Genomic DNA, 12400 nt, shown 5'->3' with positions numbered 1-12400 from the left:
GCACAATACATTGTCATGCATACTTTTATTAAGGGATTATGCTATGCAGAGCTATTATTCCATAAATTCTAAATTTGAATGTATGTTTCTTTCTCTCAACATTGAAATTCTGACTTCCATATCATGTATTACTCAAGAAACCCCACAAGGTATGAGACATAAGGCCGACTTTGCATTATGACATTTGGGTGAGATCTTGAATGAGTCACTGAGTTGTATGGATCCCTTTGTGATTTACCTCATGTAGAGTTTTGTTTCCCCTCAATGCTTACAAGCGCATATCTTGGGTTTTACTAACAGCATTGATAGCTATGGTGACGTTAGTGATCCACTGCCAGATGGCATTGTGGGTCAATATAAAGTGAAATTTAGGATTACCAAAGTATGTCAGATTATTGTCATGCAGTGATTTTTAAAAAGACTGGCAGTTTAAGCTTTTGCAGATTCCAAATAATACTGAATGTTATGTTTTTACACACGTGTTCAGTTTAAGAGAATTATTGTATTGACTTATTTAAAAAAAAAAAAGATTCATCACGTGCCCTTTTTTATATTATGAAAATTTGAAAACGTTCTGAAATCCAGCTATATTGGGACACTGAGTTTGTTGTTATTGTTCACTGTTGTGTTACATTTATCAAATCTTTTACCTGAATAATTTTGAGTTATGTACATTGCTGGAGTCTCATAGGGAATGAAATGAAAAGAGTGAAAGTCAGTATATGTTAACTTAATTTGTATGAATACGTTTTGTCAAAAGTGTTTGGACTGTGTATCTGTATCTTACCCTCAGTCATTAGTACCTGAACCAATCAGTCAAAACATCGACGATTGTGTCGCTGCCCAAATGTACAATATATGGAACTTTAGCTGTTATGCCGTGCCATTGTTCATATTGTTATCTTGGGCCACGATTTACTGTCCTCTCATGAAGACTGTTAAGGATTCTCCAATAAGAGCTCTCGTTCTAAGGATAGAAAAAGGTTGTCGTGAAGAATCTTTTCTCTCTAATGCTTGAATTTACGAGGAGCCAGTGAATGGAGCAGCCGAAACTCAAAAAGGACCCTCCTGCCTGTGTCCGAAGTGCCTTTGGACATGTCTGCTCGGGCACACAATAGACCTGTGCTGCTTATGGAGACCGCCTCCCAACTGGCACCTCCGCAGACTGAAAGGATGGCTAAAATGTATAATTGGATTAACTTGATGCGACTTGGTGTACTGCGCACATCTCGCCTGAAGTGGAAGCTTGTTTGCAGAGTTGTACATGCTGACTGCAGCACTTACTACCTACTACTTTGTTCCCATTCTTCTTGTTCAATCATTGCTCTGTTGTAGCTGTAATTTCCCCAGAAAACATTGCTATCACGTAAGCTTATTTGGTGGTTGCTTCTGTCTCCGTTTGAGCTGAAACAGTAGGTTTGTAAGCTAGGCCACATTATGTTTTGATTTCATGCCCTGCTTTGTGTCTAGTAGCATGCCACGTTTGTATCTTTAATTGCTAGTTTTGAAATCTGTAGATTTGGGGAACTTCAGACCGGCTGGTTTTTTGTGTGTGCACTGACGCAGTCAACTGTCACTGTACAAGAGGAAGGATCCTAACCTTTGGGCTTGTATTGGACTGTTGGGAGCTTGTTACCACCTCCATTGTACCACTTCCTGCCACTTTATAAGTTCATTCTTTGATGATGATGTTTTTTTTGAGCTCCAGAGGAAGCACTTACTGTATTTGTCTATTGCATTATTGCTGCTACTATCAGCATGTCTGGGCCTTCTTCCCAGGTTGTCATGTTAATAAATATTAGTTTACTAAACCCTCAACAGGAACTTTGCGCATATTTTCACATTTCTACGGATCAACGGAAAAGACTATAAGAATACTACATGCTCTTGCCACATTTCACACTGTATTTTTCTGTCCTCGAGGTAGATTGAGAAGCCAGCAGCCTGCTTTTTGAGTAATTACATTTGCCGTCTACTGAACCCACTTACAACCTTCTTTTTTGCCCCCTCCCCTCCCAAGGAGATTAGCTCTGTGTAATTTGTTAAATGTGATAAGGTAGTGGTTGGTGCAATTAAGAAAGCATGGCATAAGCTGGGATTTGTTGTGTATATTAAGGCGGTGGTGAATGCAGAGCTATTGCTACTCCGTTACAGAATGGGTCAAGCTGCTACCTTGCCTTGTAGGAGAGGGGAGTCTTATGTTACAGACCTGTACGAATGGTTCAGGTAAGATTTTCATTTGGCTTTTGACATGTTTATAGAAAAGCTGCTAGAAGACACCTGGCTAAGTAACTGAAGGAGAGGGAGTGGAAACATTCAAAGCTCCCCTTTTGAGCTGTGAGAAGATTTAAGTTTCTTGCTGCTTAAACTGCAGACTTTCAGGAGATTTACCATCAGTTTTTTTTTTAAAATGTAGAATACATTATTCTGACAACTCTACAAAGCATATCCTTTATCTTCTCTTTCTTAGATTTTTGTTCATTTTATCTCTATACTCTCCATTTATGTTGCTGTGCGAGCGGTAGGTTAAACCTGAGGAATAATGCCTCTAGTCCTACTTTATGTCCACGACTTCACACATGCTGATTAGCTGCACTTCGCTATGTCGTAGTGAAGTGGTTCAAAATCATTTGACCTAAGTATCTTAGCACTCACGTCCCAGGGTTTAGACAAGCTTTCAAACACATGTAATCTCCACAGGTTGGGGATGGGTTGACCTTAATTCTTAATAAAAAGGTCACATTTCTCCTGCCACATTTGTGACCCCTTTAACCAAACTGCCTCTGTGTCTTCCTCTGTATTGAAACTGTTCTTTTCTCTTTATTAAAAAGGTGTATTCTTTGTTTGTTTTGTTTTTTGTGATAGAAAGTTTATTAATGAATGTCCAAGTGGGCTGATCACTCTTCATGAGTTTCAAAGACATTTCTGCAATGGAACAGTGGGCAGTGAGTCGGCTGAGTACGCAGAACAGATATTCCGCACACTGGACAGTAATGAGGTAAGCAAAGTACTCTGGATGACTTCAGGCTGTATATCTGAAGAGTCTGGAGGGGATACTTTTCTTAAAGCACCAACAGGATGATATAAAAATGCCATTCTGTAAAAGTGATGCATCCTAAAGTTAGAACAACCAACAGAAGTGAACAACAAACAATGAAAGGTGTTAATGAGGGTTGTTTTTCCTCAGGATGGGGTGGTTGATTTCAGGGAGTACGTCATGGCCATCAGCATGCTTATTGAAGGTTCAGCTGTGGAGAAGCTGCGGTGGTCTTTTAAGCTGTATGACAAAGACAGAGATGGAGCCATTACAAAGGAGGAAATGCTGGAGATCATGCAGGTGTGTGTGTGTGTGTGTGTGTGTGTGCTTTGTTGTGGCATACCCAGATTATGTGTAAAAGTCAGGAGCTACATTTCAAACTACAGCTTCCTTATGAGATGTTTATCCAGACGCCGCATCTTTTTAAGTCCAACTGGTGTGTGTTTCCTTTTGTTCACAGGCTGTTTATAAGATGAGCGAAGCAGCTGCTTTAACCAAACCCAGCCCACTTACAGCTGAAGAATGTACCAACAGGATATTTGTGCGATTAGATAAAGACAATAACGGTGAGGAAATGATTTTTTCCTTTCTGCTTGAAATCGTGGTGTAGTGTTATTTCAGCACGGACGCAGATCGCACTCTCATAGTGATCAGGTTGTTTCTGCCTTTAAAGAAGCCAAATATGGTTGTAACCATATTTGTACCCACTTTCCCCCACGGATTAATTAAAGTATTTCTGATTCTGATTCTGATTCCTGAAAATACCCGGGCCAAGTCTGTTATATGGATTTTAAAAGCTGTGGTTCTTATGTCGGACAACATAAACTGGAAAAAATGTAAACTTTAATAAAAAACGCCCAAGATTAGCTTAAAAAAAAAAATTATAATCTTAAAATCATCAGAAATACTTTATTGATCGGGGGGGGGGGCGGGCGGGGGCGGGGTTTTTTTTGTTTGTTACAGTTGTTACACATGGTTAAAGAATAGAAATAATACTTGTATTACAATATCCTCAAACACCATATACAGAATAGAAATGTGTTGTCATAGTTTATACATGAACGTAAAAATAAATATGGAAATACGAAATATAATAAGAGCCTATATAACCCAAAAAAATCATGCAGTATGTGCTACCGCAGTATGTGCTGACAGAAATTAAATAGTAATGAGTTTAAGATTGTGGCTTGCAGAAGTTATAGATAATTATGAGGAATGATTGAATAATTAAAAGAATAAATAATAACTAATCAAGTGTATTGCACCTTTATGTCAATTCTGTGATGCTAACCTAAAGAAACACAACTCTTCTAATGTGTCATTTGAGAAATCATTAAAGACAACTAATATTCTTCCTACATGGATTAAATAGTTAACACTTATTTTTTTAATTTGCAGTAGGTAGCTTACATTAAAAACCATTAACCTCCTGCACACTAATATCAACACGTGCAGCTTACTTTGTCTGCCATCAACCTTTTGTCCTTGTTATGTCTGTAGCCGTCATCAGTCTGGAGGAGTTCATAGGGGGAGCGCTGGATGATGATTGGATCAGGGAGATGCTGGAATGTGACCCCAGCACTGTGAAGGTGGAGAGGCCCCTGAGGAGGGACACCATTTTGGGGAGCCATGGTTGACCTGAAGTGGGGGAATCCTATTCAGTGGGAGCGGGGAAATTAACCGGTCAATGTTTGAACTGAAATTTCCAGGAATCTTTGCAGCGACACAGCTTCCATTCACTGTGAGAAATTATATCACGGCCTGTTTAGTACCTTCAAGGTAGATGCTGCTGAGCACTAAAAAATTTACTTATTTTTAATAAATATGAAATCGCAATAGGAAATTCCTTTTTCTTTTTTTTGCCTTGTTGCTTTATTTTGTATCGTTTTTCTTCTGTTGTTTGGATCAGTGCTTTGTGTAATAGTAGTAGTTATTGTGCTGGTGTTTTCTTTGCTGCATCATTTGATGGAGTTTTGATATTTTCTGCATCGTGAGACAATTAAATTGTACTTGTCCTGCTCATATTATATTATTAGATATCCAGTCTGCACCAGATTAACTTGCACCAGGCAAGAGACGCAAAATAAATAGTAAACATACTGTAATGGGATTTGCAATGATGTCTTCCCTTGACCTCCCAGGACCCTGCAACATCTGCTCTGCATACATGTCTGCTGTCCAATTATGGTCCTCAGCAGTAGATAGTTAACACACACCAGTGGTGGAAAGTAACTAAGTACATTTAGAGAAGTACTGTAACTACATTCTTGAGTTAGGCTATTTGTACTTAATTGGGTATTTCCACTTAAATGCTACTTTGTACTTTTACACTACTTCTGTTATACTGTTCTTTTTACTCTACTACATTTATCTGACACCTTTAGTAACTAATATCAATAACATCAATAACAATAATCTAATAATATATCTGCACGTTGAGTCGTTTTACTTGTATGTATTGTACATCTTGTTATTAATACTTCTGTGCATTTATGTGAATAAAACTTAACCTTTACTAAATTGTACTGTTTTTGTATTGTGGCATTGCAACTTTGTAAGGATACTTTTCCAACACTTTCATACTTTTCCAACACTTGATGTCGCCTGTGCTTTTTAAAACTTACACACAAGCACCTCCCAGATTTTCAGGAATATGCTGCATTCACGTGTTAGCAAAAACACGGAAAGTTTTTCTTCCGTCATTCACCCTCACCACGTTTAAGGCCGTCAATCGGTCCTGCGCCTGGAAGCGACTAATTATAGTAGTTCCTTGTCATCTTTTACATAAATAAACAAACAAATACAAATTTTGCTCCTTTAATCTCATCTTTAAGTCTATTGCTGACAGTTTTATCCAACGAGAAACTCCCATCTCCCATTTTTCCAATGAGACCCCGAATGCGCCAGGACTCCCATCACATAAAACGTCCCTGTTCCCGAACCAATCCACGCAGCAGCAGGGCGGAGTTTTCCAGCCATGACGTCCCAAAGTTTTCCAGCAATCTTGTCACTTCGACATCATGGCGTAGTAATGTGGACGGTCGGTGGGTAGCGTTAGTACTGGGTGGACACGGAGAAGTTCAGATAAAGTTTTTTTTATTTTTATTTTTTTTAATAATTGAGGGAACAAACTAACGGAAAGTACGAATTCTCCTCGAGCAGAGTGTCGGTAAGTGTGTCAGTTGGTGTACTCGTTGACTTCCACTAACTTAAACGGGGGTTGCTAACGGCTGGTGTGGCTCGCGCGGATGAATGTGCACGTTTTGTCAACGTAATAACGTTAACGGTCACTTTTTTTTCCTTTTTTTTTTAAAAGCGTTCTTTTTTTCTACGGTTGACCGTTAAAAGTTCCTATAAGGGGTCCACCTGAGGTAAAGTCAGGGGCTTTCGGCCATCACAGCGCAAAGTGTTTAAATTTCACTTGTTGCACGGTTGAGAAGAAACGTTAAGAGCAAACGGTTTTATAACGTTTACTGCACTTTAATTGTTTTACACCAAGGTATCAAACCCCTCACGACAACGATGGGTCTTTTCTTAGGATGAGACTAGCTTTTAAAAAAGAAGTACTTATTGTTGAGGAAATCTGAGGCACTGTGAGAGGGTAGTGATTTAAAAAAAATACGTTTTCTTGACGTGAGAAAGTGTCTAAAGTTTAGTTTAAGACTTTGCCACAGCTCCAGACTGTGCCAGACATTGTGGTAAATTAAACTACTCCCATTGCCCTGAGGCCACCTTCTTTTTGCCCTTTTCTCTTCATCTGGTTTGATGCTGACTGAGATTTATGTACTCAAGCTACTGAATATGACTGTAAACTAAGGTTGTGCAGAGTTTAAAAAGCTATGAAATGTGATCAGCTCTTGTATTGCCCTCCAGTCGACCTCTTCTTTATAAAACTGTTTGGTTTTCCCTTCTTAAATGCTTTCTAAAGCAACATATGATGACTCTGCTTGAGTAAACCCACTAGTTTAATAGTTTTGAGCTTTTATTCCCACCTCCTTACTGACTTTATAAGTACTTTATGAAGTTGTGTCAAACTGCAATCTGGTATTTAAAGTGTCTCTTTGTGATTTAACACAGGGGGGTTTCCTTCAAAATGTTAATGATCATTAAGATATCAGCGAAACCCCTCAGGGCTCTTCATTTCAAACATGCCAGGAATTTATTTTGGAAAATAAAGCAACAATTGTGTGTAAACCTTTTCGCTGTTTTGCTTTACATAACCTCACCACGCGTGCACTTTTCAGCGTCGCTTTGCTTTTTTGCATAAAAGTCAAAGACGAATATCTTCTGAATCAAGTTAAGGTGAAAGCAGTGAGTAATATCCAAAGAATGTGAGCTGCTGTCCAACATAAATGAGTTTCTGCTATGATCTTTTGCATACATACGGGCAGGAAAAAAAGATTTTATCACATGAAAGCTCTTTATTTTAAAAACTAAATTTCCATCTTTTGTCCAGTGTGTTTACTCTACATCACCCATTGCACGGACGCCTTGTGGGCTTCTTATTTTTAGCACCAGCCAGTTTAAAGAAAAAAGAAAAGGCTCCTTCAGCTTTGCGCCCACGTTTCGTTTTCATACAGGCGCTGGTTGTTTTCGGTGGTGTAAAATTAGTGATGATGTATTCTGCCTGCTCACTCAGGTTGGAAATAGCAGTAGGTTATTCCAGAGCGTGGACCGCGTCTACACCCAGTCAGTCAGCGGACACACAGCCGGCTTAATTTCACGCACCCTTAACCTCGGAGACGATGACATTAGCCACGAGATCAAATCAAAACATACAAACTTGCATACCCTTGTTACCCTTTACTGTTTCCGAAGGTTCGCAGCGTGAAAAAGAGCAGAATTCAGATTTTCTCATGGAAATATTGAGTGATAGTAAAGACTGAGTGAAGGCCTGCATGACTCAAAACATGGAAAGTGTCATTATTTTGTGGTGAGACTTGGATCTGTCCTCTCTTTACCTTACCGAGATGAAAAGGACCAAGCGAAGTGCTCTATGATTCATTCCTGGGTTGTAAATTCCTCTCTCCCCGGGCCTTTTTTTACCACCACTGCAACTCTCGTCTCAACACACGCTGTTAAAAACACTTTCAGACACAAGTGGCCCTGAAGCTTTTATTTTGTTTTCTATTTCCTGTGTGTGCGAGAGCGAAGTTAACTGGTCACGTGGGACTGAGGAATTATCTTTTCTATCCCAGGAATACTTCAGCTCTCTATAGTGTCCAGCGTGGATGGGTTGTAAGTAAGTAAATGTAATTTAAAGGCACATTATAAACAATCATAAAAAATCTTAGACAATAGTTGCATGATACACGTGAGATAACAATAACAAGACACAATTAATACAGAAAAAAAACCACAACGATTGACGTGAGATAAACTACCCGAAAATAATAACAGAAAAAAACACAATTAGGTGATAACTAAAAACAGACAAATAAAATAACAGAAAAAAAAACATTAGGTGAGATATAAACTAAAAACGAACAAATAATACCAGGTATACACACCCTTTGGTGAGTAAACTAAACAAAGACCATAAATAACTACAAGGAAAACACACATTGGTAGAGAGTAAGGCTTACTATCCAAGCACAAAGGATGTCAATACAGTAGAGTATAAAACCCCATAACTACTTGGTAGGATTAATACTTATCTAAAATGAAAAAAAAACATGACGCCTCATAAAAATATTCATGCCAGAAAGACAATATTACACACATTATTGCTGCTTGGTGAAATATACTAACAAAGTAACCAGGTTATCTTTATTATCACTATACAGAGTGGAATAAACAAGTATTTTAGTGCTGTGAACCTATACTACTAAGACTGGACAGTATGGGTAATTAAAAAGACCATTAATTATTTAATAAATAGAACCAGATCAAATAACAAATATGCACGCGCTTTGGATTGTTAGAGACTTTATTATACTAACAAAGACGAAAACAGCAAACCAACATTCGAGTGAATGTAACTAATCCCCAATGGTTCATTACATTCAGCACTGAATATGTGTTTGTTAAACTTGAAAGATCTAGGATTCAGGGTGACAAGACAGGTTATAGGGTGTCAATATGTTAATAAGTCATACTCACATTAGTATTTGGATACGGACAAAAAGTCAAATACAACAATACGCGGAGAGACATAAGAAAACAACTGCTTGAATGTTCTGTTCATCCCTTCCCTTTTAAGTGTAGGAGGTCTGTTATATAAAGAGCGAAGTCACAAGTCAAAAATTCATACGGTACTAAAAAGCTATTGGTTCGAAAAAGAATTAACTATAAATTAATGATAAGTGGATTGTAATACAGAAACAATTCACAACGTGAAGATGGTAGTTCTCCTCGAATACAATACATGATGGGCATTCATATTTTTATAATACTAAACAAGACTGTAATACACACATATCTCCAGGAAACCAATATATCTGTAGCAATCTTTCAATACCATACCGGTGTACTAATTAACAGATCAATCCTTCAGTGTCTCGGGGCACACTGTGATGGTTCTCGCTGCCTGAAGGGACCAGAGCTGAAGGATTTGAAAGGCCATTACAGCGCTCCACTCGCCCCGCTGTATTCATTATTCTTTGCATGTCTCCATGAATTATATGGCTGCTTTCACCAAAGGGCAAGACTGCTTTTCACATTTTTTCTTTCTTTTCCGTTTTTAGTTTCCGAGGCTCTTCGTGCCTGAAAAGAAAATGCGTGCAGGTGTTATTGCAAATGCCATGTGTACTGTAGCGTTGCAGTTTTTTTTTTTCTTTCCGTCTTTGTCTTCTCATGCCTCTCAGTCAAAATACCCCAGTACGACGAACAATAGCCCTCTCTGTGTGTCTTATGGTTGGTGTAAGTGGTGCTTATAGGAGGGCAGACAGTGGGACTTTGTTTTGTGAGGGATGCTGGCTCGTTGGGATTTTTGAGACGTCTCCGTTGACAGCAAGCTTTCACGTATGAAATATATTTATACTCTTTTAATTCAACAACAAATTAAAACATACTGAGCTCAAACGATTAGTGGACGGACAGAAAATGAATCTGCGACTACTTGAAATGACTTTTAAATGGTGATTAATCTCATTTTCAAGATAAAAATGCTGCTTAAATGTGAGGATTTCCTGCTGTTCAGTGTCACGTGAGAGTTTACTGGATACGTTTGGGCTTTAAACACAAGCAATGAGACGTAATCAGAGATCATTTTTACTGTTTTCTGGCNNNATTAATGGATTAATCAAGAAAATAATGATTTGTCGCAGCCCTAAAACAATCTCCTCCACAGCCTTTGTTTAGTAAAGCCAACGTAGACAAAGTCGCCGTGTCTGCTCGATAGACAACCCTCGTGTTTACATGACTAACACCAAGGAGACTTCCCAGGATGGTGGCCTGGAAGAGATCGGACCGGGTCTTCACACTCGTTTAGCGTTGAGTGACACATGGACAGCAGGTTTGTGAGCGGCGAGTCTGCTCTTGTGTTTCAAGTTTTGCCTTTTTTTTTTTTTTGCTGTGAGAGGAAAAAAAAGCTGAGTCAGGTTTTTGCCCTGCAGGCGTTCATTCCAGTTTGATTCATCAACTCTTTGTGTTATCTGCTGTTTAAAGTTCGCTGGTCGGGAGTGGAGTTGGTGGTGCTCCTTCCTTCTCATCTTTTTTCAAAGTCAGGTGTTTAGGGAAGTCTCCACTTACATTTCCTTCAGTATTTTTTTGAATAAGCTTGTCTCTGTACGTCTGTTTAATGTTGCACGTCTGTCTTATACCATCACTTAATTATTCAGTTCGCGTGATGTTTTTATGTTCCCTCTTTGAAAACGCACCCATATAAATGTCATCTTTAGAATTTATCAGGTAATGTGAGCACTTTAAAGTATAAATAACATTTTAAAACATCATAAATTGTCTTTTGGAAAGGTCAGGGAGTTCCTGTAGGCGGCAGAGAGGAGCATTTTATCCACATTCAGGAGTTTACTGATGCACGCTGGTTCCCCTCACCTCCTCTCGGCTCACTGTGTGTTGTGACGATCTGTGTTTCAGGGCCACGCTTATTTTACTCATAATGGGAAATGTGACCACAGGAATGCTGAAATAACAGAGTTCGGTCTGTGGGTGGTTTCCATAAAGTTTGAAAACGGTGCTACGTCCCAGCGTCGGGCACTCCCAGGATGTGAGGCAGCTGATTAAAGGAAGGTGTGTGTGTCTGTGTGTGTGTGTGTCTGAGCACGCATGTTTAAGCATGCATGGATTTACAGCAGAGCCTTGTGATTAAACATCCAAACATAAAGGGTCTGTTGTGTCTCTGGGGCAGATGTCCGAGCCCGGGACACTAAAATGTATCTTCACTGCAAACAGACTGTCCAGTGTCCTGTTGGCAGCATGTTCATTGTGCCAGTGTTTTAGGTAAATGGCCTGATTTATATTCTGAAATGCTTTAGTCTTCCTCTGACAAAATGAACATAAGATCTCTGCAGCGTGGAGCTCAAGAGGGTCAACTCAACTCAACAACTCAGCGGAGCTCGTGTCATCTTGGTTATCATGCAGCCGTTTAGTTAGGGTGCTTTTCTTACACATCCGCTCCTCCACAGTCAAACCGAGCTCACAAACATGTTATTTTACCTTTTTTAGGCACACAGCGTTGGACGTACAGGACGTACTGCAGTTACAGCCTAATTCCTGGGTGGGAACCTTTCGTAATCACATGCTTAACGTCAACCTTACTGCACTTTTTTAGCCTCGATTTGTCTTCTTCCTGCACTGTTGATGTTCACAACTCGGACACAGAACAGCGGCCACGGTGGTTTGTTTTTCCATAGACTAAACTGTGTTTATCAGTGCGTAATGCCGCTGACTTAGCCACAATAATCATGGATGTTTTCACTTTCAGTTCCCATCGATTTTATGTCAGTTTTCTTTTCACGTGTTACTGCTTCGTGCACAACGCAAGTAAACATTTTCAGTGTATTATCAATTCAATGTGAGCCAAAATAAACACTTCCCTGTAAACTTTTTTTTAATGGTTTCATTCCTTCCAGGTTTATCAGTGACTGAAAATGATGTCCGATGCCAGCGACATGTTGGCAGCTGCCCTGGAGCAAATGGACGGCATTATAGCAGGTAAAACTCTCCTACAGCATTCAGCGTCAACGTATCTTTAGGGCTGAGAATCCGGCGATGCGATATCACGATACAGCGGTTACGATTCAGTGTGTTGTGATACAGTCCCTCCAGAAAAACGCAATTTTTGCAAGTTCCCGCAATTTTTGCGAATTCATCGCATAAAATTGCATAAATATGCCGCATATTTCATCGCATTTTTTAAGAAAACGTGCCGCATAATCAAGGATTTTTGCCCGCAACAATCAC

The 12400-nt window shown here is 39.3% G+C and overlaps 2 protein-coding genes across 12 annotated transcripts in view; both read left to right on the top strand.

Annotated features, from left to right (window-relative positions):
- The first annotated feature begins 6 nt into the window (after positions 1-6).
- si:ch211-245j22.3 (uncharacterized protein LOC563798 homolog) lies at positions 7-4971 on the top strand. Its single transcript, XM_035664940.1, has 5 exons — positions 7-2226; positions 2866-2998; positions 3188-3337; positions 3498-3603; positions 4538-4971. Exons 1-5 carry the CDS (start codon positions 2156-2158, stop codon positions 4672-4674), a joined length of 597 nt encoding a protein of 198 aa, XP_035520833.1. The 5' UTR covers positions 7-2155; the 3' UTR covers positions 4675-4971.
- Positions 4972-6037: 1066 nt separating this feature from the next.
- Positions 6038-12400, top strand: part of ppfibp1b (PPFIA binding protein 1b) — a 20966-nt gene continuing 14603 nt past the window's right edge. For 6 of the 11 annotated variants that reach the window (XM_035665180.1, XM_035665176.1, XM_035665174.1 and 3 more), the window contains exons 1-2: positions 6038-6206; positions 12070-12151. In XM_035665180.1, coding sequence (XP_035521073.1) covers positions 12088-12151 — 64 coding nt within the window. In that variant the 5' untranslated portion in view covers positions 6038-6206; positions 12070-12087. Of the gene's footprint in view, positions 6207-11074; positions 11228-12069; positions 12152-12400 lie in introns of all 11 variants that reach the window. The other 5 variants (XM_035665181.1, XM_035665179.1, XM_035665178.1 and 2 more) reach the window with 2 other exon arrangements.

This window comes from Morone saxatilis, unplaced genomic scaffold, assembly GCF_004916995.1.
Source record: "Morone saxatilis isolate NCDOM2014 unplaced genomic scaffold, NCSU_SB_2.0 Contig2, whole genome shotgun sequence".
Taxonomy (NCBI): Eukaryota; Metazoa; Chordata; class Actinopteri; family Moronidae; genus Morone; species Morone saxatilis.
This window is presented reverse-complemented; position numbering and strand designations above follow the sequence as displayed.